At 39.6% G+C, this 27,887-nt stretch overlaps 4 protein-coding genes and 1 pseudogene across 6 annotated transcripts; 1 reads left to right on the forward strand and 4 right to left on the reverse strand.

Moving 5' to 3' along the window:
• Positions 1-1,746: 1,746 nt before the first annotated feature.
• LOC116210834 (NEDD8-specific protease 1) lies at positions 1,747-3,575 on the forward strand. 3 transcript variants are annotated; one of them, XM_031544919.1, is made up of 3 exons: positions 1,757-1,905; positions 2,068-2,248; positions 2,575-3,575. In XM_031544919.1, exon 3 carries the CDS (start codon positions 2,632-2,634, stop codon positions 3,316-3,318), a length of 687 nt encoding a protein of 228 aa, XP_031400779.1. In that variant the 5' UTR covers positions 1,757-1,905; positions 2,068-2,248; positions 2,575-2,631; the 3' UTR covers positions 3,319-3,575. The 3 variants fall into 3 exon arrangements, with proteins under 3 accessions (XP_031400778.1, XP_031400779.1, XP_031400781.1); XM_031544918.1 differs by lacking the exon at positions 2,068-2,248 and having other exon boundaries at positions 1,747-1,905; XM_031544921.1 differs by lacking the exon at positions 2,068-2,248 and having other exon boundaries at positions 1,761-1,905; positions 2,618-3,575.
• A 112-nt stretch (positions 3,576-3,687) lies between these two features.
• LOC116210833 (arogenate dehydratase/prephenate dehydratase 2, chloroplastic-like) lies at positions 3,688-9,287 on the reverse strand. The gene is made up of 12 exons (XM_031544917.1): positions 8,854-9,287; positions 8,638-8,705; positions 8,376-8,468; positions 7,475-7,675; positions 7,322-7,402; positions 6,337-6,432; positions 6,175-6,252; positions 5,969-6,058; positions 5,812-5,879; positions 5,591-5,672; positions 5,432-5,507; positions 3,688-4,061 (listed from the first exon to the last, which is right to left on the reverse strand). Exons 1-11 carry the CDS (start codon positions 9,131-9,133, stop codon positions 5,448-5,450), a joined length of 1,197 nt encoding a protein of 398 aa, XP_031400777.1. The 5' UTR covers positions 9,134-9,287; the 3' UTR covers positions 3,688-4,061; positions 5,432-5,447.
• Positions 9,288-10,206: 919 nt separating this feature from the next.
• On the reverse strand, positions 10,207-13,554 carry LOC116212319 (annotated as a pseudogene).
• Positions 13,555-13,843: 289 nt separating this feature from the next.
• On the reverse strand, positions 13,844-18,191 carry LOC116210686 (putative respiratory burst oxidase homolog protein H). Its single transcript, XM_031544675.1, has 14 exons — positions 17,732-18,191; positions 17,328-17,487; positions 17,167-17,215; positions 16,944-17,057; positions 16,037-16,843; positions 15,834-15,929; positions 15,635-15,750; positions 15,444-15,546; positions 15,247-15,341; positions 14,960-15,160; positions 14,788-14,911; positions 14,539-14,667; positions 14,355-14,433; positions 13,844-14,255 (listed from the first exon to the last, which is right to left on the reverse strand). The coding sequence occupies exons 1-14, from the start codon at positions 18,129-18,131 to the stop codon at positions 14,146-14,148; spliced, it is 2,583 nt and encodes an 860-aa protein (XP_031400535.1). The 5' UTR covers positions 18,132-18,191; the 3' UTR covers positions 13,844-14,145.
• Positions 18,192-24,888: 6,697 nt separating this feature from the next.
• Positions 24,889-27,492, reverse strand: LOC116210687 (mitogen-activated protein kinase 3). Its single transcript, XM_031544676.1, has 6 exons — positions 27,209-27,492; positions 26,985-27,114; positions 26,254-26,391; positions 25,821-26,153; positions 25,530-25,713; positions 24,889-25,398 (listed from the first exon to the last, which is right to left on the reverse strand). Exons 1-6 carry the CDS (start codon positions 27,379-27,381, stop codon positions 25,229-25,231), a joined length of 1,128 nt encoding a protein of 375 aa, XP_031400536.1. The 5' UTR covers positions 27,382-27,492; the 3' UTR covers positions 24,889-25,228.
• Between the last annotated feature and the right edge of the window lie 395 nt (positions 27,493-27,887).

Here is a 27,887-nt window from a genome sequence, read left to right on the forward strand (position 1 = left end):
ATGAAAAAAAATAAAATCTCTATTTCTTTGCTTAGTATGAATAAAACTACAATGGCTATCTTTGAATTAAGGATGGTAACAGGTTCATATAAATGGGTATTTCACCCATCTTAAAACTTCATAGGTGCTTAAAGGATTTTATTCATTGGGTCATATAAATAATTTAGAGATTTGAGGTCAAAACCCTGTAGGGCTTGGCAAGAAATTAAGATTTTACTAAAAAATTAGTCCCAAACCGTCAAACATAAATTTACTAAATTACCTTCCATATTACCCATATTTACAAAATAACATTTGTTATTTTCTTTTTTCCTTTATTATGATTCTAATTTCTATTATTTATAATACTTATTTAGTATTATGAACTTGAAAGCGTTATTGTTAATTATTTTTGAACATATTATGAATTTATCAGTGTTGTGATTTATTTTCTTTCGTATAAATTATTTGTTTGGAATTTATATTTTGTATTTGAATACTTTTTGTTATGTCAAATCATTTTCTATAAATCGGATGTTATGATAAATTCATACAATTTTTTCTCGCAAACTTATTAACGGGCGAAAAATGGGTTCAAAGTAGATTTTCGTTAAATTGGCAGGGATGGATATGAGAATTTTTTTTAAAAAAAATTTAACGGATTTGAAAATGGTTTAGGATTGACTTTTCTTAAAGAATATGAGTATACGATGGATATAAGTGTTCCAAACCCTCCACAATGTCATCCCCTACTTTGAATGAACTACGAGAAGTTTATCCTCTATATTTAGTAGAGGAAATCATCGCCATTTTTAAAGAGTGGAAGAACTGTTAGTAGAATGATGTGATAAGATAGCTTTTAAATGTTTTTATTTGATCTTGTCGAGCCCTTGTGTTGAAGTAAGACAGACAAATAAAGAGAGATTTGTAGAAGATTTGCAGGTTCTGAAGACTATCAACTCTCCCTTGAGGAAGTGGCGTAACATCTTTTGGCTAAGACGGATGAGATGGGTTAAAGTCTACTCGAGTGGAGTTGTTTCTAGAGGTAATCCAGATCTTGCCAGCTGGGGGGATTGATTCGTGATGAGGGAGATAACTGGATTAGACTGATTAGTGACTTCATACATAATATTTGCTTTGCCTCTTTTGTTATAGCTGAACTTTTGAGGAGCTATCTCCGAACTTGATTTGGCTCGGTCTCTTTAGCTTTCCATTGTGTTATTTTCGAGGTTGATTCATCACCTGTGAGGGAGAGATTTCGGGTAGCTCTTGCTCAAATTCAACTTTCCATGGTCTTCTGCTAACAGCTCGGTAGTATCTTCATTAGAATTTGGAGGTGGAAGCGAGACATACTTAATGAATGAAATTTTTGTGTAATTATTCACCAAAAAAAGAAGTTCCCGTGTAGATTGGCTGGTATGGAGGTCTGTTGGTTTTCCTATAGTTGTCCATGTTCTCAATGTTCCTTCTAACGGACTTAGCTATCTTTTTTCAGGGGACATATATTCGGCTTCGGCCCTTAGTTCCCCTTTTTTTTTTTAAGAATTTATGTAAAGTTGGACCCTTTAATCTCTTACCACATTTGCTACTATGTTAGATGAATTAGTTGGGTTAGATGCACCATTAGGGCCCACAGAAGCCCAACAGTGCCGGCCCACTTCTGATTTTCATAAGCCCACTGGGCCTGGCGCGGTTGGGGAGAGAATTTTCCGGTCTGGTCGACCGGTCCAGATGATCTTCACTATGGACCGGCTCTGGAACTCTCTCCGGTTTGGCGATGTCGGAGCTCGTCTCCTTCCTCCCGTCCTCAGCTCAGCGTTTTCAACTGTTTGTTTGCTCCATCTTCTTTCAGTGATCACGCTTATCTGAGGCAGAAGAAGAAGAAGAAACCGACCTCTCGAAAAGCTACTTGTCTTGCAGGTTCATGTAAGTCTCTCCAATCTCAATCCTCTGTGCTTCTCATGCCAGTGTGTCTTCTTGCTCTTCCGATCGTGTGCTGTTTTGAAAACTTCGGGAGGTGAGCTTCCTCCTTGTGAAGTCAATGGATATTCGATCTCCATTCGAGTTAAGTGAAATTTGTTCGTTCAGCTTGGACTTGATGAAACAGATGATACATCGGATGCAGAGCAGAATACGTTGCCCTTTTTGCAAGGAGCAATTCATTAGTCTTGCTTGGCTATCCACGATGGTTCATCAAATTGTAGGCTCCGTGGATTGCGGGAAGGGTGTGAAGAGGATTGTAGCTTCTGTCCATCTCAGTGCTCGATTGGTCTGTGCTGCTATTTTGACATTAACCCAGTGCCAGTTAACTGTTTAATTGCCTTGTGTTTGTGGAGTACTGGTTGATGCTATGATTAGTTGCAATGTGGTCCTGGTTAGATTAGAGATCGCGTTCTATTAAACTGGTAATGAATGGAGTGCAAGTTCCTGACTCGATTAGCCTGGACGATTTCTTTGATTGTTGTGCTTGTATGATCGATAATGGCACTGGCTTCATCTTCGACCACCTCGGGGGTCAGGATATCTCTAGAAATGGGCTATCACCATTCGACTGAAGTGTTTGCCTGAACATGCTCGGTTTTGTTTGTGCTGCAGATTTCAAACTTGCTAAGGAAATAATATGGTCTGGTTTGCGCAGTAGAAATACAGACCATGGGACACTCCTCAGCCGACGACAAGATTCTTAGCTACAATGATGTTGTGCTCAGGAGATCGGATCTGGATATTCTCAGTGGTCCATGTTTTCTCAATGACCGCATCATCGAGTTCTATTTCAGCTATCTCTCTTCGTCCCACCCTTCCGAGGACATTTTATTGGTGCCGCCTTCAATTGCCTTCTGGATCACAAACTGCCCTGATGCTGAGGACCTCAAAGACTTTGTGGCTCCTCTCAAGCTGTCCGATAAGGAACTCGTGATTTTCCCAGTCAACAACAATGATGATGTGGAACAGGCCGAGGGGGGTTCTCACTGGAGCTTGCTTGCGTACATGAGAAAAGCTAACTTGTTTGTGCATCACGATAGCTCAGGAAGGATGAATGAACCATATGCAAGGCAACTCTATAAAGCTGTCATCAAGTATTTGAGCGTCTCTGGTTCGGTATCTGATGCAAAATTTCAGCACTGGAGTGGTTCACCGCAGCAGTTGAATGGTTATGACTGTGGTTTGTATGTCACTGCAATTACGAGAACTATACTTGATTGGTTTGAAGACACTGAACATAGAGACACAGGGGATTTGTGGTTTTGTGCAGTTAAGGAGAAGGGTACTCCATCAGTCGTCGCTGGTATGCGAAATGAGATTCTTCAGCTAATCAAGCGCGTGATGATCCCAGAGTGAGGTTAACTTGTCTTTTGACGTGATTCCTGCAAATCGTTCATTCGTTTCTTATCTCTTGTTCTGACGGTCCAGCTTGTACCTTAATATTGTCTGCCTTTTGTCTTCAAATAAATGTTGTTTCCCGTATATTCAAGATGTGATGCTGCAAAATGCCAATGCGGATCGATACTGCTTAATTGTAGTTCTTGTACTGTCATCCCATGTTGCCCTTGTTTCAGATTGTATATGGCAATTGCCAAAAGATTACCATTCATCCATCCGTAAATAGACTGGGTATTACCTTAGATCACCACCTTTCATTGGGCTACCGGAAATGAGTCCATTTGAGTTAGAAAAACGAGTAAACCATTTGTTGATATGCTGCATAAATGTTTGAAAGGGGTCAGCAATTTCACGACCTATGGAATTTTTCCTGGGATGAATTGTACAAGTGCCCGAGACTCAACATGCAAGATTGTAGCTGAGAAGGGTCAAATGAGACGCCATCTAAAATTGCATGAAAAAATAACCCGTTTGATAGTCATCTACCCTAGAAAAATTGATACCAGACATCTAGGACCAAAAAGGAAAACAATATATGACTTTAAACTGACTACTCAATTCTCACTAGGCCCATGCGGAACAAATACTCACAATTGACCATTGCCTACTCTGACAAGAGAATCTTAAAGACCCAGTAAACTCGAGGAAAAAGAAGAAAAGATTCGCAGCGAAATTCTCTCTCTTGGAGTACTACCATCAACCTGCAGACAGGAAAACAGAGATGTCAGCTAACTAAACAAACCAGTGAAGGATGCAACGCTGGCAGTGAATAAATTGATTTTTGCATAATCTAAGGTGATTTTTCCAACAGTCTCCAGAGGCATAAAGTGGTAAGATACAAAGTGCTGCCAGCATTCAAGTCCAACAGAATGACCATTTTTTGAATTCGCTTTCAAGTCCAATTTGAAGACCACCTCTGCTTCCTCTTATTGTATAGTTAGTCGGTAGATACCGCATGAAAGTGTGGCTGCAACAATATAACCAGCCTGCCTCGAGAACAAGACCGAGCTTTAACTAATAGAGGGGGGAATCTCTGGCTGCAACAGTATAACCAGCTTGACTCGAGAGAATAAGACCGAGCTTTAAACTAATAGAGGGAGGAATCATAACTGACAAGGAAGTAAATTGAGAAAATAAAAGGTAAAACAAATCAATTAAGTTTCAAGTGGTATTCTTCGATTCGGAAGCACCCACTGATTTCGGCAACTTGGAATGGGATCAACTTGCTCTGACATTCAGATAACAAGTTGCCATTACTTTTTTAGTTTTTCTTGCTTATAAAAGGAGACCTTTCATTCGGCAAGGAAAAAAAGAGCAGACTCCCTCAAGAGAATTTGAGTGAGTTAGAGAATGTTAGAGAGAAAGGATGTTGTGAGACCATGAAGGCTTTCAAAAGATGTATTTGATATATATAAAATAGAAGCCCGATTTTTGTATCAACAATAACACGCCACAATACTAGTTTTGCAGTTATAAATTAAGACTGATGTCATGGTCCAGCAATTTAAGCATTATACCCCAGCAGACAGCCGAAGCAATCAGAGTCCAAAGTTAAAACACACGCAGACACACATCATGATATTCCATAGCAAATTTGTCCAGTCCTTATGATACCAAAGAAGAGGACCGCTGAAAGCAGAACTCTATAAAATAGCACCACTAAAAATTCAACAGCAGGCATCACAGACAAAACAGCTAATTAACTGTAACCAACTTTTGACACATTTTGAATTTCATGCTTCCTGTTAAATCAAATCAATAATCAAAATCATGTTTCATCACTTGACCTGCTTCCCAATCCAAGATCAATCAATCCAGTTTCCATCACCGACTGAATTAAGAGTCACTACCCTATAAGTCATCATACTTTAGGAACCTTGACAGATGGGGAATTACACAGGGCCTCCGACCTAATATCCCTAACAAATAAGCAAGTGCACTTTCACAACCAACTAAAATCCGTTCAGAAGTCCGCTTGCAAATGTGTAGGAAAAAGAAAAATCAAGGTTCTTATCACCCAACAAAGGTTGCACACCAAAGAGTGCAGTGCATAAAAAGAGGAGAATATTACCATGTCTGAGGCCCATTCAGATCATGCTGGTGTCTACTGGATAGCTCCCAAGGACCCTTAAGAATGTCGCAAACTCCTGCCAAATGAAAGACATCACATCAAAATCCAGTCAACAAATTGATTACTCTAAGATACTGGCCGTTGAAAAGCTGTACACACATGCAGATGCCTGAGGGCATTCTGAGCATTTTGATCAGCCATGGATGCTTCAAAGTCCACATAGAAAAGATAATCAAAGTATCTGTAGAAGAACATGAAAAGCATATGAAAGGTAAAGTTAGATCCTCAAGAACGATCTTGAGGTGTGTTTTCACAGAGCTCGTGACAGAAATCAAAAGTACATAGCTTCCGTTAAAAACAATTGCAGGGTGAAAAATTACTTTGGGGTCCCATTATTGTTATCATCTGATACTCGCAAACTTCTCTTCCGCAGGGGTCGACTTTCTATCTGGGAAAGCATATCAATGGTCATTCATTGTGAAAGGCTAAAAGCAGATAGAGAAGGCACAAGTACATTTGAAGCAGGGGAGAACCGACTTTAGTAAGATTGATTTGTCGTAAAGCAAAGACAGCAAGAGCCTTGAAAAGCATTCCTGGACCCTCCTCAAGAGAGAAAACTATGCTTGTCTGAGACAAAAGAAAAAAATAAAAGAGTTATGATTAGAAGGTTGGGGAGTCATGGCATATAGAAAACAGTAACAGGGATATTATTAATTGATGGTTATGCAATCAAGACAGCTAACCTTGAAGGGTCTGTCAGTGCCTGGAATAATAGGCTCCCTTGCCAGCATTAGGAACCGTGTAACATTATCAGAATCATCCTATAGATAAACAAGACATAAATAATAAGCGAAGACAATTGTGTAATCCAAACCATCAAGCAATAGCTCTGTTAAAGATAAAACCTGAATATCTTCCGCTAGAATGTTCAAGTCGTAGATTTTGGCAGCAGCAGCACTGGCAACAGCTCCAGAGTCTTTTAGTTTGTGGAAAGCAACATGCTACCGTATAAATTTGCAGTCAGCCAAAAATATTAGATAAAGAATAGCAACTACAGATTCATAACCTATCCATAAGGATTACCAGCCAAATCCATCACTCAAAAAATGGAAGAAAAGAATTTCAGTGCTGTGGGTTGAATATAACAGGACACTGTCCTAAGCGATGAATGGAAATTATTCGGTTTCAATTGGCTACTGTAAACCAATCAAATGAATCTCAAAAAAATTATATTAAAACGAATCTTGACAAAGCAAAAGTGAAAAATATTGACATTAAAATATTCAAACATGACAGCAACTGCAAGGCTATCAGAAGATAAATGAGAATATCCACCAAATCTAAACTTAAAGCTGCATCAATAAGATATGAAATATGAATAGGTAACAATTCTACATGTCGACATCATAGCCCAAGACAGGGACGGATACAGATCCTGATCTGACAAATAGCACATATTAAGCATTTGGCAACGAAGTTAAGTTTGATTTAATTTGATTTAGATTGATTTGAGGAAATGAAAACAAAAGTAGTTAAGAAAAGTATGTAAGAGAATTTGAAAAAGAAGATAGAAAAGTAATGATTGTGTTGTTGAATTGAGAAAAAAAAGTGTAAAATTGAGGAAAAATGTTGAATAGTTGAGACAATTTAGTATTAAAAAATTAATTGTAATAATATATAAGAAAAAGTATAAGAGAGAGTTTGAAGAAAAAGACAAAAAAGTAATGATTGTGTTGTTGAATTGAGGGAAAAGTATACTTAAGTTAAATTTAATTTTGTAAACAAACATAGCATAATAAAGTCCAGCTCAAAATGAGTGCTTCAATTAGCATAAGTTGCAGAGATGTTATTCCCCGAAAAATTGATGGCTTATAACAAACTTATGCTCACCTTTGCAGCACCAGCAGTATCATCCACTGCTTCTCTGACTAAGCTTAACTTCGTTAGTGTGTGCTCGCACTGAGCAAGAGCCTGTAAATTGCAGACATGATTAGAACTGTTCCTGTGGAAACACAAGAATTAAATCAAGTGCTGTACTGGTACCTGTGGATGGCTAAGAACTCGTTTGAGATCTTCAATTTTTACACCATGATTGGCTAATAAGCAATGCCTTACTGCAAGTTTCACCTCCCCGACTATATGCAAGTGGTGCCGAAGTAAAAGGTCATAGTTTCTGTGAATGCTTCCACCTAAAGAATTCTCTATGGGTAAAACTGCTCTGTCCACAATCCATCTCTCAACAGCCTGAAAGGCAGGAAGAATCCTATTAGCTGATAAATCTGTTTAGACTATTGAACAGAGCCATCAGACAAAACCCAGTCCATCAACCCCCCATGAACGCTGATGATGCTAATCCATGACTGGAAGTCTTATAAATCATGCTGATTTATGCACTCGTGTATTTACCAAGTTACCAGCCGGTCAGTTATTGTATACTTTCGATGTAACATAAACTTCACCAGCTTTGATAAGAAGAACGTCTCTCGCCAACAAGAAGTGTCTAGTCCAAGTAAGCTCTTTACCAGATTGAGGTTACCCCCCATATGTTTGAATAATTTCCACCACAAATAAGGTAACTCAGAAATATCCTCATTCCAGCAAAAAGAGAAGGTAAAAAGAACTCTAATAAGACCATAGTGGGAGATGGTCCTCAAACATAGTGGGCGTGATACTTTAATGCAAGAAGCAGCTTCACCATCAATGCAGCTGAATGAATGCATCACCCAGGCCCCGATGAGAAAATGACAAGAAAGAAAGAATAAATGCATCATCAGTTCTCAAGGCCATTCAGAAGGGGGCAAAAAACATACATATGCACAGCGAAAGGCTGCCAAGAGTCGATTAAAATATGAGAATAACATATATCCAAATTACATGGTAGTAATAAACAATACAATATTTTTTATCCATCCAAAAAACAATAGAACAGGGCTCGAGCAATTACTTCAAATGCAGTATCGAACTGTTCACAGGGTACTGCTTCACAGTTTGGGTATGCTTTCTCTGCTGCCGATTCGCTGTATGCTCCTCCAACACCCTGTAATGTTAAAACCATTATTGGACTGTGCTTATACATGAACACCTTCGTCTATGAAACATTAGCAGATTGTGCTCTACAACATATGAGATGATCAGAATACGTTGCACACACAACATGAGATTCTACTCTACAACAGGAGTCGATGCAGCTCGCCGGAGGAGTATACCTGGTAAGCAACTCGAAGGCGGGATCCATCAGAGACCGAATTGGAGCAATCAGTTACAGAGAGAGGTTCTATCAATCACAAATGAAAAAACTATTGATTACTGAAACTGGTACCAGCGGGATCATCATAGCATCAATCTCGATCAAAACCACATCCATAACATTTCAGATGCACCGAAACAATTCATCAGCTAACAGTGAAACGGAAGGTCCATACTCGGAAGCGAGTTCAGGTCCTTGGTGATCCCGTCGCATGAGAACTCCTTTAGCACTCCCGCTCCGTTCAGCGCCAAAGCCTGAGCCTTCACAATCCTCTTTCTACCGCCCTCACCGGGGAGAGAAGGCGCCACTGCGAGAGCCACGGGCCGCCGCCGTGTCTGGCAGGAAGGAAGGGCGGCGTTGACCGTCCCCCGCCAGTGGCGGTCAAGCGTCGAGGATTTGCAGGGAATCCGGAGCTGCATATGAGTCAAGGGAGATCCAGCCGTAGTGCTTCCCATCGGCGACGGCGCTGGAGCTGCTGACAACCTCAGGGAGAGAGAGGAGCGGGAACGGATTTTTGGGGAGTATATAAAATGCCACAGGCGTTACCGTCGAGGTTTCATACTGCTTCGGTCGGTGGGACCGTGGGAAGACAGCGCGTGAAATTGCGCGTGACGTCTGGCCCCAGTTAGCGGACCTTCTTGTCAGATGACTCCTACGAACTTGCCATTTATTTATTTATTTTAAATTAATTTTTAAATTTTTAATTCGGGCCAGATGATAATCCAACTCCATTAATGACCATCGAGACAACTGCAATTATGACACCTGGTTCTGGTTGAGGTACAAGCAAAACTGGTGGAGCTAGAATGGGCCCTGGGCCGAGCCGATGCAGGCCGTTGATGGTAGATGGGCCCATTACGTAGGCTGAAGGAGGTGCGGTCCAAAATCCAACAAATTTTGGGAGCAATTTACCCCCCTGAATTTATATGTAACATGTGTAATTCAGACTACTCCTATGGGAATCTCCCATTCGATCGAGGGCGAGGGCCGCATAAGTCTTTTTCGTATATTCGCAGCTCCTGATAGAAAGTCCTTTCGAGTCTCCCCACTAATTTATATTTAAACTTTTTTTTTTCGATTTTTCATAATGTATTTGCAAATTTATTGGGCATTTCCAAAAAGACTTACAATATATCATATATATTATGTAATAACTATGAAAAAAAATTTACATTTTAAAAAAATTGGCAATAAATTTTAGAGCAATATTAGAGCAATATATTCACAACCAGCTACATACAAGATTATATATATACTGTATTTGTCTCTGCAAGGACTGACTAGTTTGTGTTCAGTCGCCTCACCTTCACATCACTATAGCCATTGGGAGTGTATTTTTTTAGAGTATGGAGATCAAAGTGCAGTACCATTCAATCGAGGGCATCAAGAACATTATTTTTTCTGTTCATTAATACATATTTAGCACACAATCACAACATAAAAAAGAGAGAAGCCATCTACAGAATCTACAAAAGGAACCTCACCAGCTGTTTTGGTTTGATTTTTGGAGTTTGTAAGATAGACTCCCTCACTCTGCAATTATATCCATGTCCAGTGTGATAACAATTGATGCCAATCTTGACGTCGTAACAATCTTTATGCTCTTGGCAATCTGCATAAAAAGCGACAATTCGATATTCAAAAAATAAGTAGATGAGTTCCAATCTTCATTTATTGAAAATATGATCATTTCCCTTTCTCCAAAGTTAACAATAGGATAATGAAGCGAGGTCCTAATTCCATGGACAAAAGTGTAGGTGGAGGACCAACAGCAAAGGATTGTCAAAAGAAAGTTCTTGAAAATTTTATATCATGCCAACCTTGTCTCAGTAAAATAGCAGCTTTCATCCTTAATTTCTATAATGTACTAGGAATGACACACAAAGAACTTTTCAAACATGCTGTGTATCTTTTTGCCAAAAATTCTTTTGCCGCACAAACAAAATCGATACTCCGTTTCTAGGAAGGGGATAAAAAAAGCTAAGTACCTGCCCCAAGACTGTTTTATCAATTCAGCCCTTTATCATACGGCAATGTTCACATTGTCATCCTGATCTAGTTCTGCAGTAATGATGGGTGTAAGTATTTTGTTGGATCCATTTGTGGTCTCTTTGATACGAGGAACTCTGAGTGTAACATCTGGTAATGAGCTAAAAGAAATGCAACTTATGGATAGGCAATGATAAATAGTATCTTTACTATATTGATGACCCAATAGACAGAGGAAAGAGTAAATATGCTCAAGTAAAGGATACTCATGCTAGCAACTCCAGCAAAAATGGAAGGTTTTCAATGTCATCTGAGTCCCTGGTTCTCCAATGCTCTGAGCTCCAATGGCTCCGATGGCCATTCCACCTTCAACTATTTTCTGATAATAATGCGACATGCAAGCATCAATAAATCCCTATCAAAAAAGTGAAGAAGAATGTGAGGTTAGATAGCAGGGGGAAGAAGAAAAAGATATAAAAAATAAACTTAAAAAAGAAAATAAAGTCATTTACCTTAAGCTGCTTCTCAGTAATACCGCCAATTTTCTCTGAAACTTGATAAACAATCTTTGGAATCTTTTGCAGGATTTTCGTCGACTAACTTGGTCATTAACTTTGAACTTCTCTCATTTTCCTCAGGAGAAAGGACTTACAGGGATTTTCTAAAGGCCCTGGATGCATCAGAGAAGGCCCCTTCAGGAACAATTTCAGATTCTGGAAGTTTCTGTTCTATAATAGCAGCCACTTATGCTGGGGATAGGTATTTATCTCGCCGAGGAGGAAATGTGGCTTGCAAATAGACATCATTGAAACATATGCAGCTCAAGAAATTAGACATAGTTGCCATCAAATACGAGAAAGATCATAGTTTACAAACTGGAAGGACCGGACAGCCAGTTCTTGTCCAAAGCTCAGTGTAGTGGTTGCTCTGGACAACATCTCATATTCCTCCAATTAAAATTAGATTTTTCTCTCTTGCATAACCCACATACTAAATTCATGAACCTATGCTTGGCCAGTTCAATTAATGGTCCTCCTCAGAAAACATTGGAAGTTGCATAAGGATGGAATTGATCGGATTTATACCTCGACTTTCATGAACAGACGATTCAAATTCAATGGAAATCCATTTTCGTCTTCCATTTGCGTTGGGTCCACGCTTTCATCACCATAACAAAATTGGACTATTGCGCCACTTGCATTCCTCACTTTGTTTTCGTACTAAATAGACAAGTCTTCCGAAGACTTCATTTGTTGTCGTCACAAATGTCAGAGTCAAGTGCAAGTGCAATCCATTTTATTAGACCCTCAGTTATATTTTTAACTTTCAAATGGATCATACTTTCTTGCTGTTTTCTTCTTTATCCCAGGACAAGTGCAATCCATTTTATTGATAACGCAAACGGCTTAGTGTGTCAAAACTTGGCGTAGTAAACTTTAACTAGGCACAAAACTACATCAGTTCACAAAGCTTCAAAAGATCAAAGGGATGATCTTAGAAAGATTATACTTACGGCTGTGTCTACTAGACCTTCACGTCCTCCCATAGTGTGGAAGAACTCAGTACCTGACAGACCACTGTAAAATGAGTTTGCAACAAATCCTTTCGCCTGCATCTAAAGTTATTATATCGCTTACTGGATATTAATATCGCAACGTCCAAAAAAGCACAGTTCGATGACTTTTCTGTTGTATAAAAATCTCCCACATGAGAGTTCCTACCATATGGTAAAGTTGCATCTCGAGTTCATTCATGGTAAGAGAACAACCACAATTGTCTGCCACTAAAGGAATTTCACAAACTTACAAGCTGCTTTCATATATAAATAAACTATGTACCACGATATTGAAACTGATCATATTGCCTAAACTACAAAAGGTGAACTTACTGCTGGTGTTTTTGATTCTCTTGGGAAATGGGGAAGGCTCCGATCAATAAACTCATTAGGAGCACGGCGACCACTGACTGATTGCTGACCCACACATGCCATCATCTGACCAATGTTAACGGGTAACCCCTTTTGAACCACATTGTGACATGATTAATGGACTGTTTAGTGAAGTTTCTTCATGCAAACCTGTCAAACATTAAACAAACGAGCGAGCAAGAGAGATGAGAGACTTCTTGCATTGCATATGATTTATTTCCCAAGTATTGCAACCGAAAAATGCAAATTAAAAAACTCACATTCCCAGTCTCATTTCGAATTTGGTTTAAGATATCAGTAATGACAGCTTCCAGAGTCTTAGCAGCATCACATCCAGGTTGAAGTTGTAGCTTTCCTTTATTGTACAATTCTATCTTCTCATCACAACTATTATAGCCATTCAAAATTATCTCTCTTTTCCTCTCATTCAGCTCTTTATCAGGTTGAACGTCGTCGATTCCAATCGAAAACCCATGATTGCCTGTCCATCAAGCCAAATTGGAAAAGGACCAGACCAGGTACAACTCCTGCCATGGCTTAAAAAAGTTCCTTTTTTTTTTTTTGGTTTTCCCGAACATCATGTGTTATCTCTAACATATTTGTGTATTTAGATTCCACTTAAGCATCTTCTTTCGTACTTTTCTTGGAGGTGAAACTTACGAGACTTTGAGATAATCACTAATGTCTAATCTGAAAAGTTAACCATGTTGATTATTGATATGGCTTACTTATTTCGTACTCAGTTCCTATAGGTTGAATTATTTTTGAAGCCTTGACACTTGGAACTAATTGAATGCCCCTCTGAGATAATGTTAGATTTTGAGGCTGGATTTTGAATTAGTATCTATGTGAGATCTGGAGGTGACTACTAATCATTCTAGATACAGCAAGCGTATTATCATTTATGAAATTAGAAAACCAAAAATACATGGAGAACAATAACTGACTGTAATCAGCCATTTGCTTCCCAAAAAGGAAAGAGGAGAGCGAAACTCAGTATACTGTAGAAGCATAGAAAGGAATTAAATCAGCACTTTATTAAGACTTATTAAGAAAATCTCATGATCTCACCCATTAAGAAAAAAAAAATGATGGGTCCATGTAACATGACAAGGAATCATGGGATTACATTTGGTACCTTCACTTCAAGTATCTAGTACTTTTACTATCCATAATTAGTGCAAGTGTTTGTGACTTTTATTTTATTTAGTATTAATTCAAGTATTTAATATTTTGTAAAGTCCATCGCTCAGGAATAGTAAAAACGCTGCACACTTGACTGAAAAACCAAATATATCACCCTAACCTATGTCATGTTAGAATTTCCAAAGATGAAAAGGCTAGAAAATTTAATTTACAGACAACACCTATGATTCTCTGCAGTCAGTTCTTTTCTGAGATAAATCTTCGTAGTTTTGTCTATCCATGAGAACTAGTTGGAATCCGTCAGTTTCTTCCCATTTGTCCCGCAATTTTCTTTTACGGCATATGGTACTGAATCCTTCTATAGATGCCGTAATACGGAGGGTGGGATTTTAACAGTATTGTGCTCTAAAAGTTCTCCTTGTGAAAATGAAACCGGGTGGAAGAATTTCGGCTAAATTCGTGGCAGAGATTCTTTAACGGTTTTGTTAGTGTCGGGCTTCCACAGTAGAACACACCTGCAATAAAATCATAAGGCGAGTATGAGAGCCGTAGAATTACAGTTTATCATGTTCAAATTAAAAAGACATAGCGAAAACATAAAACTCGATTGCTACCTATTCGAGAAGACAGGTGGGCACTTGCCAACTGAGAAAAAACTTTTCTCCAGTTTGGCCTGGCGAAATGCGTTCTTATCTGTCACATACACACACGTCAATCAGTACGTGGGAGCGTGAAGTAAAATCCCGACATTTCACTAGTTTTCTTCGATACGGGAAAATTAGATGTGTTTGATTTTACCCGACTATCAGAGACAATGTCAAGGCCGTTCTTTGCATTCTGGATCTTCTGAACCATTGCAATGAGTGCCGACCGAGCATCTCCCTCTTCATAAACGCTCGTCAAATAGTTGTGCATTTCTATCTTATGCTGCAGATTGAATTTTTTATTTGATTGGACCCATTATTCGAGTTAATTTGGACTTCTCAAGGCGATGCAAATCAATTGAAATAATGAAATTCAAAATCTTCAGTGCTATTCATAACCCACATTGAGATCATAGTCAGCGATATCATCCATCACGCCCTTAAACCACTCAAACGAGCCCTGCTCCCTCGTCACCCAGTAAAAGTAGGCCTTCTCAGCTGCCTTCCTGTTTGCTCCCGATAATTGACTCTGCCAAATTACTCCCGTTAAAGCATGAGTATACCGAAACAAATACTTCTCGAGTATATAACACGAATTCGTCCTCTTTCCACTCACATTGACTGTTTCGTGAGGCCTGATCTGGTTTAGCAGATCCTTTATGATGCTGACGAAGGGAGTTGCGCCGATTCCTAGCCCAATAAGCAAGAGAATGTCGTACTTCTTGTAGTTCTGAGCAGGAGCACCATACGGTCCCTTTATGAGAATCCTTGGAAATCTGCGATAACACACATGTGAAACTAACGAAACTTGTGATGACATTCCATCAAAAAAAAGCTTGATTATCCCGAACATTCCAGTCACCTTGCTTGTGACGAATTGTAATTGCTTGGGAATGCTTTAGTTTCTAGTCTTGTTAGACTGTCGCTTCTCTGCTGTTTCTCCTGCAGCTCACAGACCTGATAAAAATAGTGGACAGTGATAAAATTCCGATAATTGTAGTCCTCTTGAGCAGTTACCAAATGTCCTGTAGTTGATAAAATGTTGGCATCGTATCTCACCTTTGCAAATTGGTTTTTGAGCTCGGTGGTCCAGTCCCCTAGAGTTCGTATGTGGACACTCAAGTAGTCGTCTCCTGGGGCGGAAGTGATTGAGAAAGGGTGCCTGCAGTTTAATTAGCCAAAAGCCGAGTAGTTCGATTTAAATAATATCTTCAGTTATATTTTGAGAGCTTCAGGATTCAACTAGTTACCACTCGAAGCCTGATATATTGGGGCACTTCAGGAACATGTACATCCCGCTATAGTACTTGAATCCTAGAGGCTTAGTCATGTACAGTGCTAGGACGTTTCCAGGATATATGATCGCCTGACATACACACTTCAATCAGTTTTTAAAGCAAATTTCTCAGTTTGAAGAGCTAATCGATATATAAATCTGTGAAAGCTGACCTTAATAATGTTAACACGGTGATGCCGCTCATCCCAGGCCGCCGAAACCCGCTCACCAGCATAGAACAACAGAGGCACTATTAGATACATCCACGTCTGCAACAATAAAGATCACACGAAAACAGAAAGTTCAGAAGTTCCTGCACAGAAGAAACTCGGACCTTTATCTATGCAAAAACTGCGGTAAAGCTATTGTTACTTACGGTCTTCGCATACCAGTCCGTAGTGAGGAAGAGGAAATAGCCGTGCATGGCTAAGAGAATGCACACCACGACCAACAAATGGTGTGTGTACCAAAATGCATTAAAACCGGCAAGGTGATGGAATCGCCATGGCAGTTTGATTACGTTCCTTCTGAATGAGTGGGTTGCAAGTGTAAATGAGAATGTCATAAGAATAGTTATAACTATCCCCGTAAAACCGGGAACGCTCCGCACTAAGTCCATATAACTTGGTTGCTCATAGTCGAAGTTAGGTCCCAAGTAGGTCATGAACTTCTGCTTCGAACATGAACTTATCCTTGGGAGATCACACGCTAGGTGCATGAGGGCATGGATCACCGCTCCGGTCGCAATTGCGCAAGCAATTATTTTGTGGAAATTTATATTGTCGTCAAACGGGATAACCACGCTGATTTTAGTAGATCGAAGCTTCGTGAGAGTTCTTCTGCAGACAGGAAAGAGGATCAGGGCCATGTTGAACTTCAGTGTCTCAGCAGCTCCTTTCGCGAAGCAAACGCAATAGCCCATGATCTTGAATGCGCCCATCTTCTCATACTGTTGGAACTTCCAGATGAAGAGAACTAGATTTACAATTATCCATAAACTCAGGACCCAAATTCTCTTCCAATTTTCATGAATAAATTCATGAATTTCTTCTAAGAAACGGCTTATGGGTGTTCGGTATCTTCTTGGAATCATGGTTTTGGGGAGAATGCGGCTTCTTTCTGTGAGTTTCTGCCCTTCTTCGGAGCTCACCATTTCCCTCAACAAAGTTTCCAATTGCCACATCTGTTATGTTGCAGATTAATCATTGGAAAGAGGTCAAATGAAATTATGAATGAAAAGGAAAAGAATGAGGAAGAAAGGAGGAAGTAGTTTCAGTAAGGACCTCGATGTGGCCTTGATGGTCAGGATCGAGCTCTTCCATGATCAGCGATGCGTAAGCAGCTGCCCGCTGCTTAAGGTTCGATAACTTGTTTGCTGATGCACTCAGTTCTATCACCTGTTTTCTCCATGATATTTGGAAATTACAGTAAGAGGGGAAGAGAGGTTAGGCAGGAAAAAAGGTCTCCAGACATTCTATTTTCGAGTCTCGTTCTATAAAATTTTACCTCCTTTACTTCTTCCTCGGAGAGCTTCCCATCCCCGTTCTTGTCACACCTGAACAATTGCACGAGTCAATCTAGCGTATGGGTGCACTAAATAAAGTACATCACTTTTGCGAGTGCCGGAAGCTCTGGTGAGGGAAAAAAGGGCAAGAGGAGGGTTTTACATGTCAAAGAATATCTGCAGTCGGGAATCCATGTCCCGATTGGTAATATCGCCCCAGAACATCTTTAGCTCCTCCAGAGTGATCCCGTTTTCCGAGGATATCTTCCTCCGCCGAGCTAAGGCATCAAACAACTCCCCTGCAAACTCTTTAGAGTCCATCCCTATAATCATACACACCATTAACAAGAGAAACACTAACATGAGCAATCCAAGTTTTTCTTCTTAACTCTGCACATTCACAAAGAATTGCCGAGGGAGTTAACACTGCGCCTGAAGACACCACATCATCCATGACTCAGATGCTCATTTAACTACTTGATCAACTAATAGGAAGTCCGGAACTAATAAAAAGAAAAGGTAAAAGAAAGAAAGCATATTAATTACAAGGAGAGGATTACTGAGTACCAATGCAGACCCCGAATTTGTCCCGAGGGAGCCTCCCATCGAGTGCTAGCTGATGGCAACGTTTCTCTGCAGACTTCCACGCATCAACTTCGTTCCCGGAGATAGTCCTGTCAAGGAACCTCAGGCTCCTGAGCCCTTTCTTTGCGCTCGACCCGGTCCACTCAATCCTTGCCCCGTTGTTCTGAAATCCAACCCTTTTCCTCGGAGCTACGATAGCATCTGGGTTTGAACCTGCATTTCTTTTCTGTGAAAATCCATTTTGCTCTATCTGGTTCAGGGTTGTGCCAGTGGCATTGTCATTGTCAGAGTGCATCAGAGCATCGACCATGTGATCAATCTCAATGCTCTCAAGTATCCATTTAGCGGAATCATCCTCTCTCACTTTTTCTAAATTGTTCATGGAAGAGTAGGGGTTTTCTCTCTCCTTGGTAGAGAAGAAGATACGAGGATCTGGGCTTATTGAGACACAGAGAAAGACAGAGAGGAAATGGAGACAGGGCAGTATGGGGAGGGACAGGTTAAGAAGGTGTTAGGAGGGAATAACTGAAAGGTCTCTATTGAGAGAGTTAGTTATGGTTGGTTTCCAGAAACAGAAAAGATCTTTTTTAAAAAATTATTTTCCCTAATATTTTTCTCTTTTTCTCATCACAAACATCATTAATCCCAATAATCTTGCTTAATTAGTTTTATTTATTTGTCTAATTTGTTAGTAAGTTCATTCCCCCTTGAGGTGTCAAAGTCAAACAAAAAACAAAGTTTCTTGCATGAATGATTCTTCTTTGGTTGATTGATCGAGCAACAATACATGGACATGATCGTGAGTTGTCTGCACACTGATCAATAACCAGAATAATTCAAAAAGCTGATAACATTTAATAACAAAGGTTGATAGTTGTTACCTGTGATATACAGCGCATTCTGATTGCTGCAGCGTTGACCTTGGTCAATGTTCGAAGATCTTATCGTGCTCAAAAATCTCCTGCGATCTCCATTACTTATCCAGCTCGCTATGCTCCGCACCATAATGTCGATAGAAAACTTCTTTACCGGAAATGCATTGAGTTAATTGCTTAGCCGCATCTGGCTAATTGTCCAGTGATGGATGTGCATCTCCGGATGGTCTGGTGAAGTGAACTCAACCGAACATTTGGGACTTCGACATTGATGGCCAGTCAATGAGAATAGTAGTAGCAAATAAAGTACGTTAACAACTCAGATGCATTCCTCTACTTCGTATGAGTCCTTACTTCAGCAGGGTCGAACAGATTTTACGACAAAATCATATATATTATACCGTAGAAGACCTCTCGATCAGATGAAGTTATCAGTTTAATTAGGAATGCTGAAACCAACAAACTGGTCGATTTCAAATACATACACTCAGAAAACCCAAGATATAAAAAATTAGAAGAAAAGGATCAAATTCTTGGCTAGGAATTATCCCGTGAAGATTCTTGCTGAAGAATACTTCGTATCTCTCTCTTCTATGTAATGTATATTCCTCCATGCCAAAGCTGAATCAACGAATAATAAGAAGTTTGGTAACAAGGAGAAAAAAAACATCCCTTTAATAACTGATCATCACATATATACACATGGAGTTCAGTTTTTCTTCCACTTCTTTGCTCCATTCCATTCAGATAACATGCTTTAAGTCTAAGTTTGCGAGACCCATTAACATGCTTTAAGTTTGCGAGCTTCGATAGTCTGAGGTCCCAGAACGACTTGAGCAACTCAAAAGCAGGAGTCCTGAGCTCTCCAATGGAGGCAACGCTTGGTAGATTGAATGATCTCCTCCTTGGCGTGGAACAAGAGGGTTCGTCCACCTATCAGGATGATAAGATGAAGAGAGAGTGAGGATGTCTGATTTTGGAAGACAACTTTTGTCTTCTTAAAGAACATAGAAAATAAGGGAAATCCGTGTTGATTGCATCTGACAAGCATTTATAGTGTATGTCCCATAAAATCCGAGACATCTTCTTTTTTTTCCCCCCAATTTTCACTGCCTTTGAAGATGCGTAAACTGGGAAAATGGATCATTCCAATCAATAATGAAAATCTTCCGATCCCTCTTACCCTCCCACAAGCAGACATAGCATAAGTACAAGAAGCAATCTGGAGGAGAAGTTTCTTACTGCATATATTCATTGAGAAGACATTTTCCTGCGTTTTCTGTGATGTCCTCAAGTCCTCACGACAGGGAACAGTCACAGAACTGAGGTTCCGGCATGCATCATGATCAAGCTTTAATGAGTCTGCAGACATTGTGAAACAAGGAGGAATTCCATAAATGAAAAAAGGAATAACTGTCAACAGCTGATGGCCTCTTTGGTTGTTCGGATATTTTCCTTTATAATGAAATATAAAAAGCGTTATGGCAGGAAGTCATCGTGAAACTGGAGACCCACTGTCGATGGATGATGCTAGCTAGCCAGGTCCTTATATGCAGTGTCAACATCTTCGAGCACGGCAGATAAGGCAGAACAGAACTGAGAGAGCAGGTTTTGGTTCGCGTCCATTGAAGGAAAGAAAGGTAAGAACTCAAGCACCTAAAAGCTAGATATTAAGGTAAGATGAACAGTCTTCAAGAGAGGAAGCTTAACGAACCATCGACTGAAGCAACATTGGATTGGACTTCTCTAGCCAATCACGGACTCTTGCGCTTTCCTTCGGCTGTCCTGCTCCAAGTTTTGCTTTAATTTTTTCAAACTGTAATGTTCATATTTAATTTCGATTATAATACTGCAGAAGAGACTAGGTAATGAAGAAGTGGAGTCAGTTCAAAAGCACCATAACAGAGCAAATTTGTCCATTTGGATGTCACGCTCCTGTTTTCTTCTTCAAAAAAAAGTGATAAATTAGTATACTAACAAATAATTATTTAATTGAATGTTATCTTAATTTTTGTTATAAGATTAAAATTATTATTATTATAATATATATGAATTTAAGAAAATATAAAAATTAAATTAAATGTTTGAAATAAGGATGTCATGAGACTTTATACTTAAAAATGTGTTATCAAGACGGTGAGAATATCTAGAAGAAATCCGTCTAATATGCAAATAATTAAATAAACATACAACGCGCACTAATAATTGAGACTGTTAGTTGCAAAATATTTTTTAACCATTCAAAATTATTCTAAATTTATTAACTGATTATCTCATAAAACTTGAAATTAATCATTTTACGTGTTGAGAAGAAAATCTATTTTCCAAATACTAGAATGATTATAATAAGATATATCCAAAAAAATAATTATAATAAGAAACAATATTTAAATGTGTTAACATATACAATGTAGAGGATATTAACAATAACAAAAAGTTAATCGATCGTGTATAAGATTTCTAGAACAAAGTAGAAAAACTTATGATAGCACCGTAGGATGCAAAAAATAAAACTTTTTTTTGATAAATAAATGAATAAATATTTATTTAAAACTTAAAATTAAGGATGACATAAGCCAACGCTGTTTAAATAAAAAGGGCGAAACAAATTATTTTTTTAAATTATGAAACTTGATATATGTGACATATTTATATTTTCAATTAACTTAAATACACAATGCATATCAATTGAAACAATTAGTTTCAAACGATTATCCAAATGATTAGTTTACTCTAAATTTAAACAAAAAATTGAAGATTGTTATTTGAAAATTAATAATTATAATTTTTAAATAGAAATTGATGTTTCAAAATATAATAATTATAAATAAGAAATGATATAAAGATATATGAAAATGAACCCATATGCAAGTACGGGTCAAAAACACTATAAATAAGTAATTTGAGCGGGCTTCAGTTGAATGAACCGAACCAGCCCATTCGGGCTAGTCTCTTCCCAAAGAGGTTCAAGTCCATATGATGTAAGTACATAACAGCCCCAAGACGAGAAACACAACCACTACGAAACCTATACAATATTTTCCATGACTAGTAAATGAACTGAATAATGCCAATCAGGAAAAACATCAACTCCATTCGAAGTTTTCAGGACTTCGGTCGAGCTTGCACGAAGCTAAAATGAATGACGAGAACAAAGACACAGTTAATTAAAAAAGAAAAGGCTTTGGCATGATCACTTGTAGAGTTTAGTGCATAAGAGTATGGTTTGATCAGAGTAATTACTTGGTTGCATCCAGTGAACTCTTAAACTAACAAGATTTACATATTTTTTGAATTTAATCGAATTAAACAAGATTTCTTTTAAAAATACAAAAATTATTTTGGATTTCAGATCGGGTCTAAATCAATAAGATTTAGCGAGAATTCAATATATTTGAACTGAAAAATCTAGCTTTTAAATTTTAGAATCCTTAGGTTATTAACTTCATTTTTAATTATATACGTACCTAATTTTGTTAGCAACATAATTCATTTACAATTAAATTGAATTGAATCAAACTAAATTAAAATCATCCGTCATGGGAATTAATCCAACATGGGGTGTAAGTACCATAACCATGAATGCCAATCCCAAGGCTCGCACTTTGGAACACCGGCCAGGGCAAAGATCGGATGACCGCTGGCACTCCCCTCAGTCATAAGTACTGTCCCGTTATTGTTATGGAGCAGCTCAGCCCGTACCTTCCCCACGCGTCATCTTGCGAGAGCATATCCACGACTAGTCCCGCTACCTCCTTAGTCCCCAAGTGAACCACCTCCCAATCCGGCCCTATGCTGTACGTAATTCCGAGAGAGGCGGAAAAACGATATATTATGGACTTGTTTCGACATTCACAAGTAACAATATATTCGTATGCTCCACATACACATAACTGTCCCTGATCCTCGTTTCGATTCTGAAACTCACACTGGGACAGCGTAGTTGGCTCGCCAATCAGCAGCCAGGACTAGTTGATCCGATATGACTATATATTAGTAGCGAATAAATTGTTGAGACCCCGGAACCTTTATATAATAGTAAATAACCCTAAAATCTACTAAAAACCACGACGGAACCCAACACTATCAGGGCAAGCCCTGCAGTGACAGTACGCATCAACTGGCAACAGTTGAGTCGTCGACCTCCGTCCTTTAATGGGCAAGGGTGGCGTCGTTTGACCTCTGTTCTCCATGACTGCAACGGCACAACCGGCCAGCAGCTTCAAAGGCCCCAAACCTACCTTCACACATTTGTGTGTATACTCTTGTATATTGTTCTCCAGACATGTAATCCTAAAGTCATCTTGGATAATATGCCCAGTTAGGAAATGGTAAGAGTCATCCAAACTAGCAGAAACAATGGAGGAAGAAATTTGATCAAATCTCAAAACGACGAGAATTTAGCACAGTTCATATATCTGGCAGTTTTCAACAAAACTACACAAGATTGCATAGAAGAGAATTTCAAATAGCGCCCTTCCATCATCAGATGGCTGAGACTTTAGGGAATTGATCAAAACAATGAACATAGTGCAAACAAGTACTGATGAGTATCCGTTCATAACAAGTACTTTCGAAAACAAGTACTTGTCAATGCAGCCTGTTTCGAAAGCATGCACCAGCGCACCCAGGAAGTGACCTCAGCTCTGACTCCGATAGAAAACTGGTGAATTTTCTGATCCTCCAAAGTATTTGTGTTTCTCAGTCGAAAACTGTTACACATGAATTTCTGATCTCCACTTTCATACTCCACTTTCGAAAGCATGCACCAGCGTGCCCAAACCCATCAGCTCTCTCCTGACCTTATACACCATGCCCTCATGTAACAACATCACTATATATGTCAATTCTCATCTTATTCTATGATGTAGTTATCATTAAATGGGATACTGACCATGCAAGCAAACATATGAATGGATACTCATCAGTACTTGTTTGCACTATGTTCATTGTTTTGATCAATTCCCTAAAGTCTCAGCCATCTGATGATGGAAGGGCGCTATTTGAAATTCTCTTCTATGCAATCTTGTGTAGTTTTGTTGAAAACTGCCAGATATATGAACTGTGCTAAATTCTCGTCGTTTTGAGATTTGATCAAATTTCTTCCTCCATTGTTTCTGCTAGTTTGGATGACTCTTACCATTTCCTAACTGGGCATCTTATCCAAGATGACTTTAGGCCCCAAACCCACATACACTTAAGGACGAGCACAACCACCAACAAATCTGGTGTACATATTATGCTTTCTAGTTTCTAGAAACTCTTTTGGCAATGCTTGTCTGCACATTTGATCCATTCACTGTCTCGATCTCACATACCTAACCTCGAATTGCCGGGACGGATTTTTCCTGCTTGGGCTTCGTTTTCCAAAGTCTGGGGACGTAAGAAAACACAAGGAAGTCGTGTTTTCACGAAATACCATTTATTTTTTTCTATTTTTGGCCGAGAAATAGATCCTAATTTATGACAATGGAATTGAATGAACAAAATAATAGTTGATCCTTACAGTCACATTATGGATACAAACTTACAGTTAGGTTACACGATTCAAAGGTAACGAAGGTGGAAAAATGGGAAAAGGAATCCCCACAAATGACAGTGTTAAAATAATTCAAGAGAGCGAGGATTCACCTGCGATAAAAATCAACATTCCATCCCACCAGTCAATTAAGATATGGCCATTTTACAGCCCGCAGCTAGTGTTAATAGTAATGCTGTTGGGTGCATCGAGCACTTATATTTCTATTTGCTCGTGGTTGTCCGAGCATCTGTGCTCAAAGACGTGGACTTAGTCAATCAACGAGGTAAACACACCGATCACACTCTCTTTTTTCTTCTAGACGAACTCCAGATTAAGAGCTATGGCCTCAGCGTAGATCATGTCCTTCATCTGCTCCTCTCCCAGGGACTGATGCTCGAAGTCAAATTGAGAATGGCTCTGGGCAGATGGGTTCTAGGAACTGATGGGCCAAAGAACCGAACTTGCACTTTCGATATAGTTGTTTGCTCTGTCTCTGGACGTACAAAATAGCCTCATGCTGCAACTTTCATTGAGATGGCATGGCAATATTACTTTCGATAGTTCTTTTTTGGCAATGCTTGCTACACATTAGATCCACTAATCGTCTCAATCTGAACTGCCTGACACCGAATCGCCATAGACGGAACTTTCCTGTTTGGGCGTCATTTACAAAAAGTCTAGAGAGGCAAGAGAAAACGAGAAAGTTACACTTCACGAAATAGCTTTACTTTGTCACAAAGGAATTGAATGAACAAAACAATAGTTGATTTTTATTGATAACATTTTTGATACAGACTTACAGCTAAGTTGTACAATACAAAGGAGGAAAAAGGGGCCAAAAAGGCTCTGGAAACAGTAGAGCTCAACCCAGCTGCTTATGAGAAAACTAAAGCTCGATAAGATAAGTGGAGAAAGCGGAGATTCACCTCACTGAAAAATCCACATTTGAGCCCACAACTTGTATTATGCTTGTGGGGGCATCAAGCACTAATCTTCTTTCTGCTTGTGGTTACCCGAACATATGTGCTCAAAATATGTGGACTTAGTAAGTCTGAGATGAACACAATGGTTGTGCTCTCTTTCTTAGGCAAACTCAGGATTGAGGGCTATGGCCTCAGCGTAGATCATGTCCTTCATTTGCTCCTCCCCTAGGGACTGATGCTCAAAGTCAAAAGCAAATGGCTCTGGGCAGATCGGTTCATCAGCCACATCGTGTAATCTTGCAAGGTACGGGTGGGCAAGTGCCTCCTCAACTGCCAAGAGATAGTTCAACTGGTAAGCCTAAGGAGAAATTAACAGTTCGGAAACGGACTAATACCTCCAAAGACTTTTCAATAATCTCATTGTTCGTTATCACGATTTTTGTCACAACAGAAAGTAGTACCTGTGATTCTTTTACTGGGATCAAACGTCAACATTCTGTCGACAAGATCAATGGCCAGTGGATGGACGTGGGGGAAGACACTAGATAGAGGCTGACGTGGATGACTGGGGAGTTGGCGAATGTATCTTCTTGCTTCCTCATTCCGGACGAAGCCGAGATCAGAGTCAGTCGGGGTGCCGAGAAGCTGAAAAAGTACAGATGACAGTGGAATGATCAACCAAACAATCCTCCAATACAGAGCTTGTAGATATTAACAAATGCAGCACTGAAATGTATTTGGCGATCTCCTACCTCTATCAACAAACGCATCTGATGCACGTGATCCTTCCCAGGGAACAAAGGTTTTCTGTTCATTAACTCCATGAAGATGCAACCAACCGACCATACATCTATTGCGGCAGTATAGTCGGATGAATTGAGCAAAAGTTCTGGTGCTCGGTACCATCTAGTGACAACGTACTCAGTCATGAACTCGTTCTCTGCATTCGGACGTGCGAGACCAAAGTCGCAGATCTTAAGATCACAATTTGCATTCACCAGAAGGTTGCTGGGCTTGAGATCTCTGTGGATGAGCTTAGCCGAGTGAATGTACTTGAGTCCTCGCAGTATTTGATACAAGAAGTACTGCAAAGAATTCCGACCACAAAGTTCAGTTTGATGCTCTTTTGACTACAGAGGACTCGTTAACTTGACATATGAATACCAAGAGTTCCAAAACAAGTACCTGGCAGTGCTCCTCCGATAAATTTTGGTTGGACCGGATGATTTGGTGAAGATCAGTGTCCATGAGCTCAATGGCGATATAGACATCTGTGAATTCCCGCCTTAAAGGTGGAGGAATCACATCTCTGATAGCATTAACCTGTTCATTTGAGTAAATAATAGCCGGTCAGTAAGTCCTGCAGTGAAATGCAGCATATAAATGTTCGTTTCTGAGGCCTTCCTTTTGCTTGAATTAAGCTCATTACAGACAAAAGATTCAAAGTCGACATCGACTCTATGTACTAGGATATAAACCATGTAGCTTTTTTCTAATCAGTCATGAAAGATCGACAATGCTGAATAGTTGATCGGAGATTCCTAAATTTGATATTATCTCTCATAGACAAACTAAGGCACACCTAACTTCATTGTTAATTCATTATTTAATCACCTAACTTGCTCGCGCGTGTCGTCACCCATGGAAAAAGCTACGAAGACGAAACTCCTTCAATACGGCAAACACATAACTCCATTCGATTATTCCTTTCTTTTGACAAACTCTCTACCCGAAACCCAGGGGAGAAACTTCGACTTTGGAATATAAATCAAAGAACAACTGATGGAAGTCCATCTCTGTATAGTAGTCCAAACTCAAAGAAATGCTCGAAATATCATCGTGTTGACATGATCACACCGAATAGGAAGCTAAAAGTCGTGAGGATTCTGAAAAAAAAAGGGATCCAAAAACTTTACATTCTCGTGATCAAGATGGCGCAGGAGCTTGATCTCACGGAGGGTGCGCTTCGCATCCATGTGGTTATCGAACGCATTCGCTATCTTCTTGATTGCAACCATCTCATTCGTTTCCGCATTCAACACCGAGCTGCGACAAACCGAAGCAAACATTCAATTGATGATAAATCCAAATACGATCATAGCAAAGTCGAGCAAGCTCATCAAATGAGACGTGAGCTCACCAGACGATTCCATAAGCGCCACGACCGATCGGCATGATCGGAGGGCGGTACTTTGCCGGGACCTCGAACTGATTCCCAAAGATGTTGTACTGGATGAACTGGCCACCGTGAGTTGGGACCGCCGGGAAGTCGGAGAACTGCCCGTTCACGTTGTTATGTGCTGCGCCGGCCATGGCTTCTACAAGTTACACCTTCTCTCTCTCTCTCTCTCTATCACTACGCTGTCGAATATATGTTATCGATCTTTCTCTCTCTAGACAGTCACTTGTCTATGGAGACATAAGCTGCGAGCTGCTTTTATGGGAGAGTTATAGAGGGGGGGGGGGGGGGGGGGGGGGGGGGGGGGGGGGGGGGGGGGGGGGAAGACTTGTCTCTTGTTGACTCTTCCCTTCGATGGGATCGTTGCAGGTGTGAGGAAAGGGAGAAGAAGACGCGCGAGAGCGAGAAGAGAACGCGGCCTCGGGAACGACGGATCTGACGGTGGAGATCTCGGCCGCCTCAAATCGACGGCTGTGGGTAGCTCACTGTCTTTCAACGACTCACACTCCTCAACTGCTTTTTTAATTTTATCATTTAATTATTTTTTTTAAATCCGATAGTTAGCAAAATATATTTCTTACGTGTATAAATTATAGTTAATTGGTTATGAATAATGGAGCTTGACTTGTTTATCCACCAA

Source organism: Punica granatum, chromosome 6 (genome assembly GCF_007655135.1).
Source record: "Punica granatum isolate Tunisia-2019 chromosome 6, ASM765513v2, whole genome shotgun sequence".
NCBI classification, from domain to species: Eukaryota; Viridiplantae; Streptophyta; class Magnoliopsida; order Myrtales; family Lythraceae; genus Punica; species Punica granatum.

Bases quoted from the DNA above. Each gene is read 5' to 3' on its own strand.
- LOC116210834 (XM_031544918.1), top strand. From the start codon at position 2,632: ATGGGACACTCCTCAGCCGACGACAAGATTCTTAGCTACAATGATGTT.
- LOC116210833 (XM_031544917.1), bottom strand. From the start codon at position 9,133: ATGGGAAGCACTACGGCTGGATCTCCCTTGACTCATATGCAGCTCCGG. The intron at 7,403-7,474 runs GTACCAGTACAG...TGCAATTTACAG, and splicing joins GAGTTCTTAGCCATCCACAG to GCTCTTGCTCAGTGCGAGCA. The intron at 6,433-7,321 runs GTGAGCATAAGT...TTTATACGGTAG, and splicing joins ATACTGCTGGTGCTGCAAAG to CATGTTGCTTTCCACAAACT.
- LOC116210686 (XM_031544675.1), bottom strand. From the start codon at position 18,131: ATGAACAATTTAGAAAAAGTGAGAGAGGATGATTCCGCTAAATGGATA. The intron at 14,912-14,959 runs GTATTTGTTTCG...AATTTGGCAGAG, and splicing joins TCGTGTTATATACTCGAGAA to TCAATTATCGGGAGCAAACA. The intron at 14,256-14,354 runs GTAGCAATCGAG...ATTTTATTGCAG, and splicing joins CCACCTGTCTTCTCGAATAG to GTGTGTTCTACTGTGGAAGC.
- LOC116210687 (XM_031544676.1), bottom strand. From the start codon at position 27,381: ATGGCCGGCGCAGCACATAACAACGTGAACGGGCAGTTCTCCGACTTC. The intron at 26,392-26,984 runs GTAAAGTTTTTG...TCAAATGAACAG, and splicing joins GCCATCTTGATCACGAGAAT to GTTAATGCTATCAGAGATGT. The intron at 25,714-25,820 runs GTAGGAGATCGC...GTACTTTTTCAG, and splicing joins AGATGCGTTTGTTGATAGAG to CTTCTCGGCACCCCGACTGA.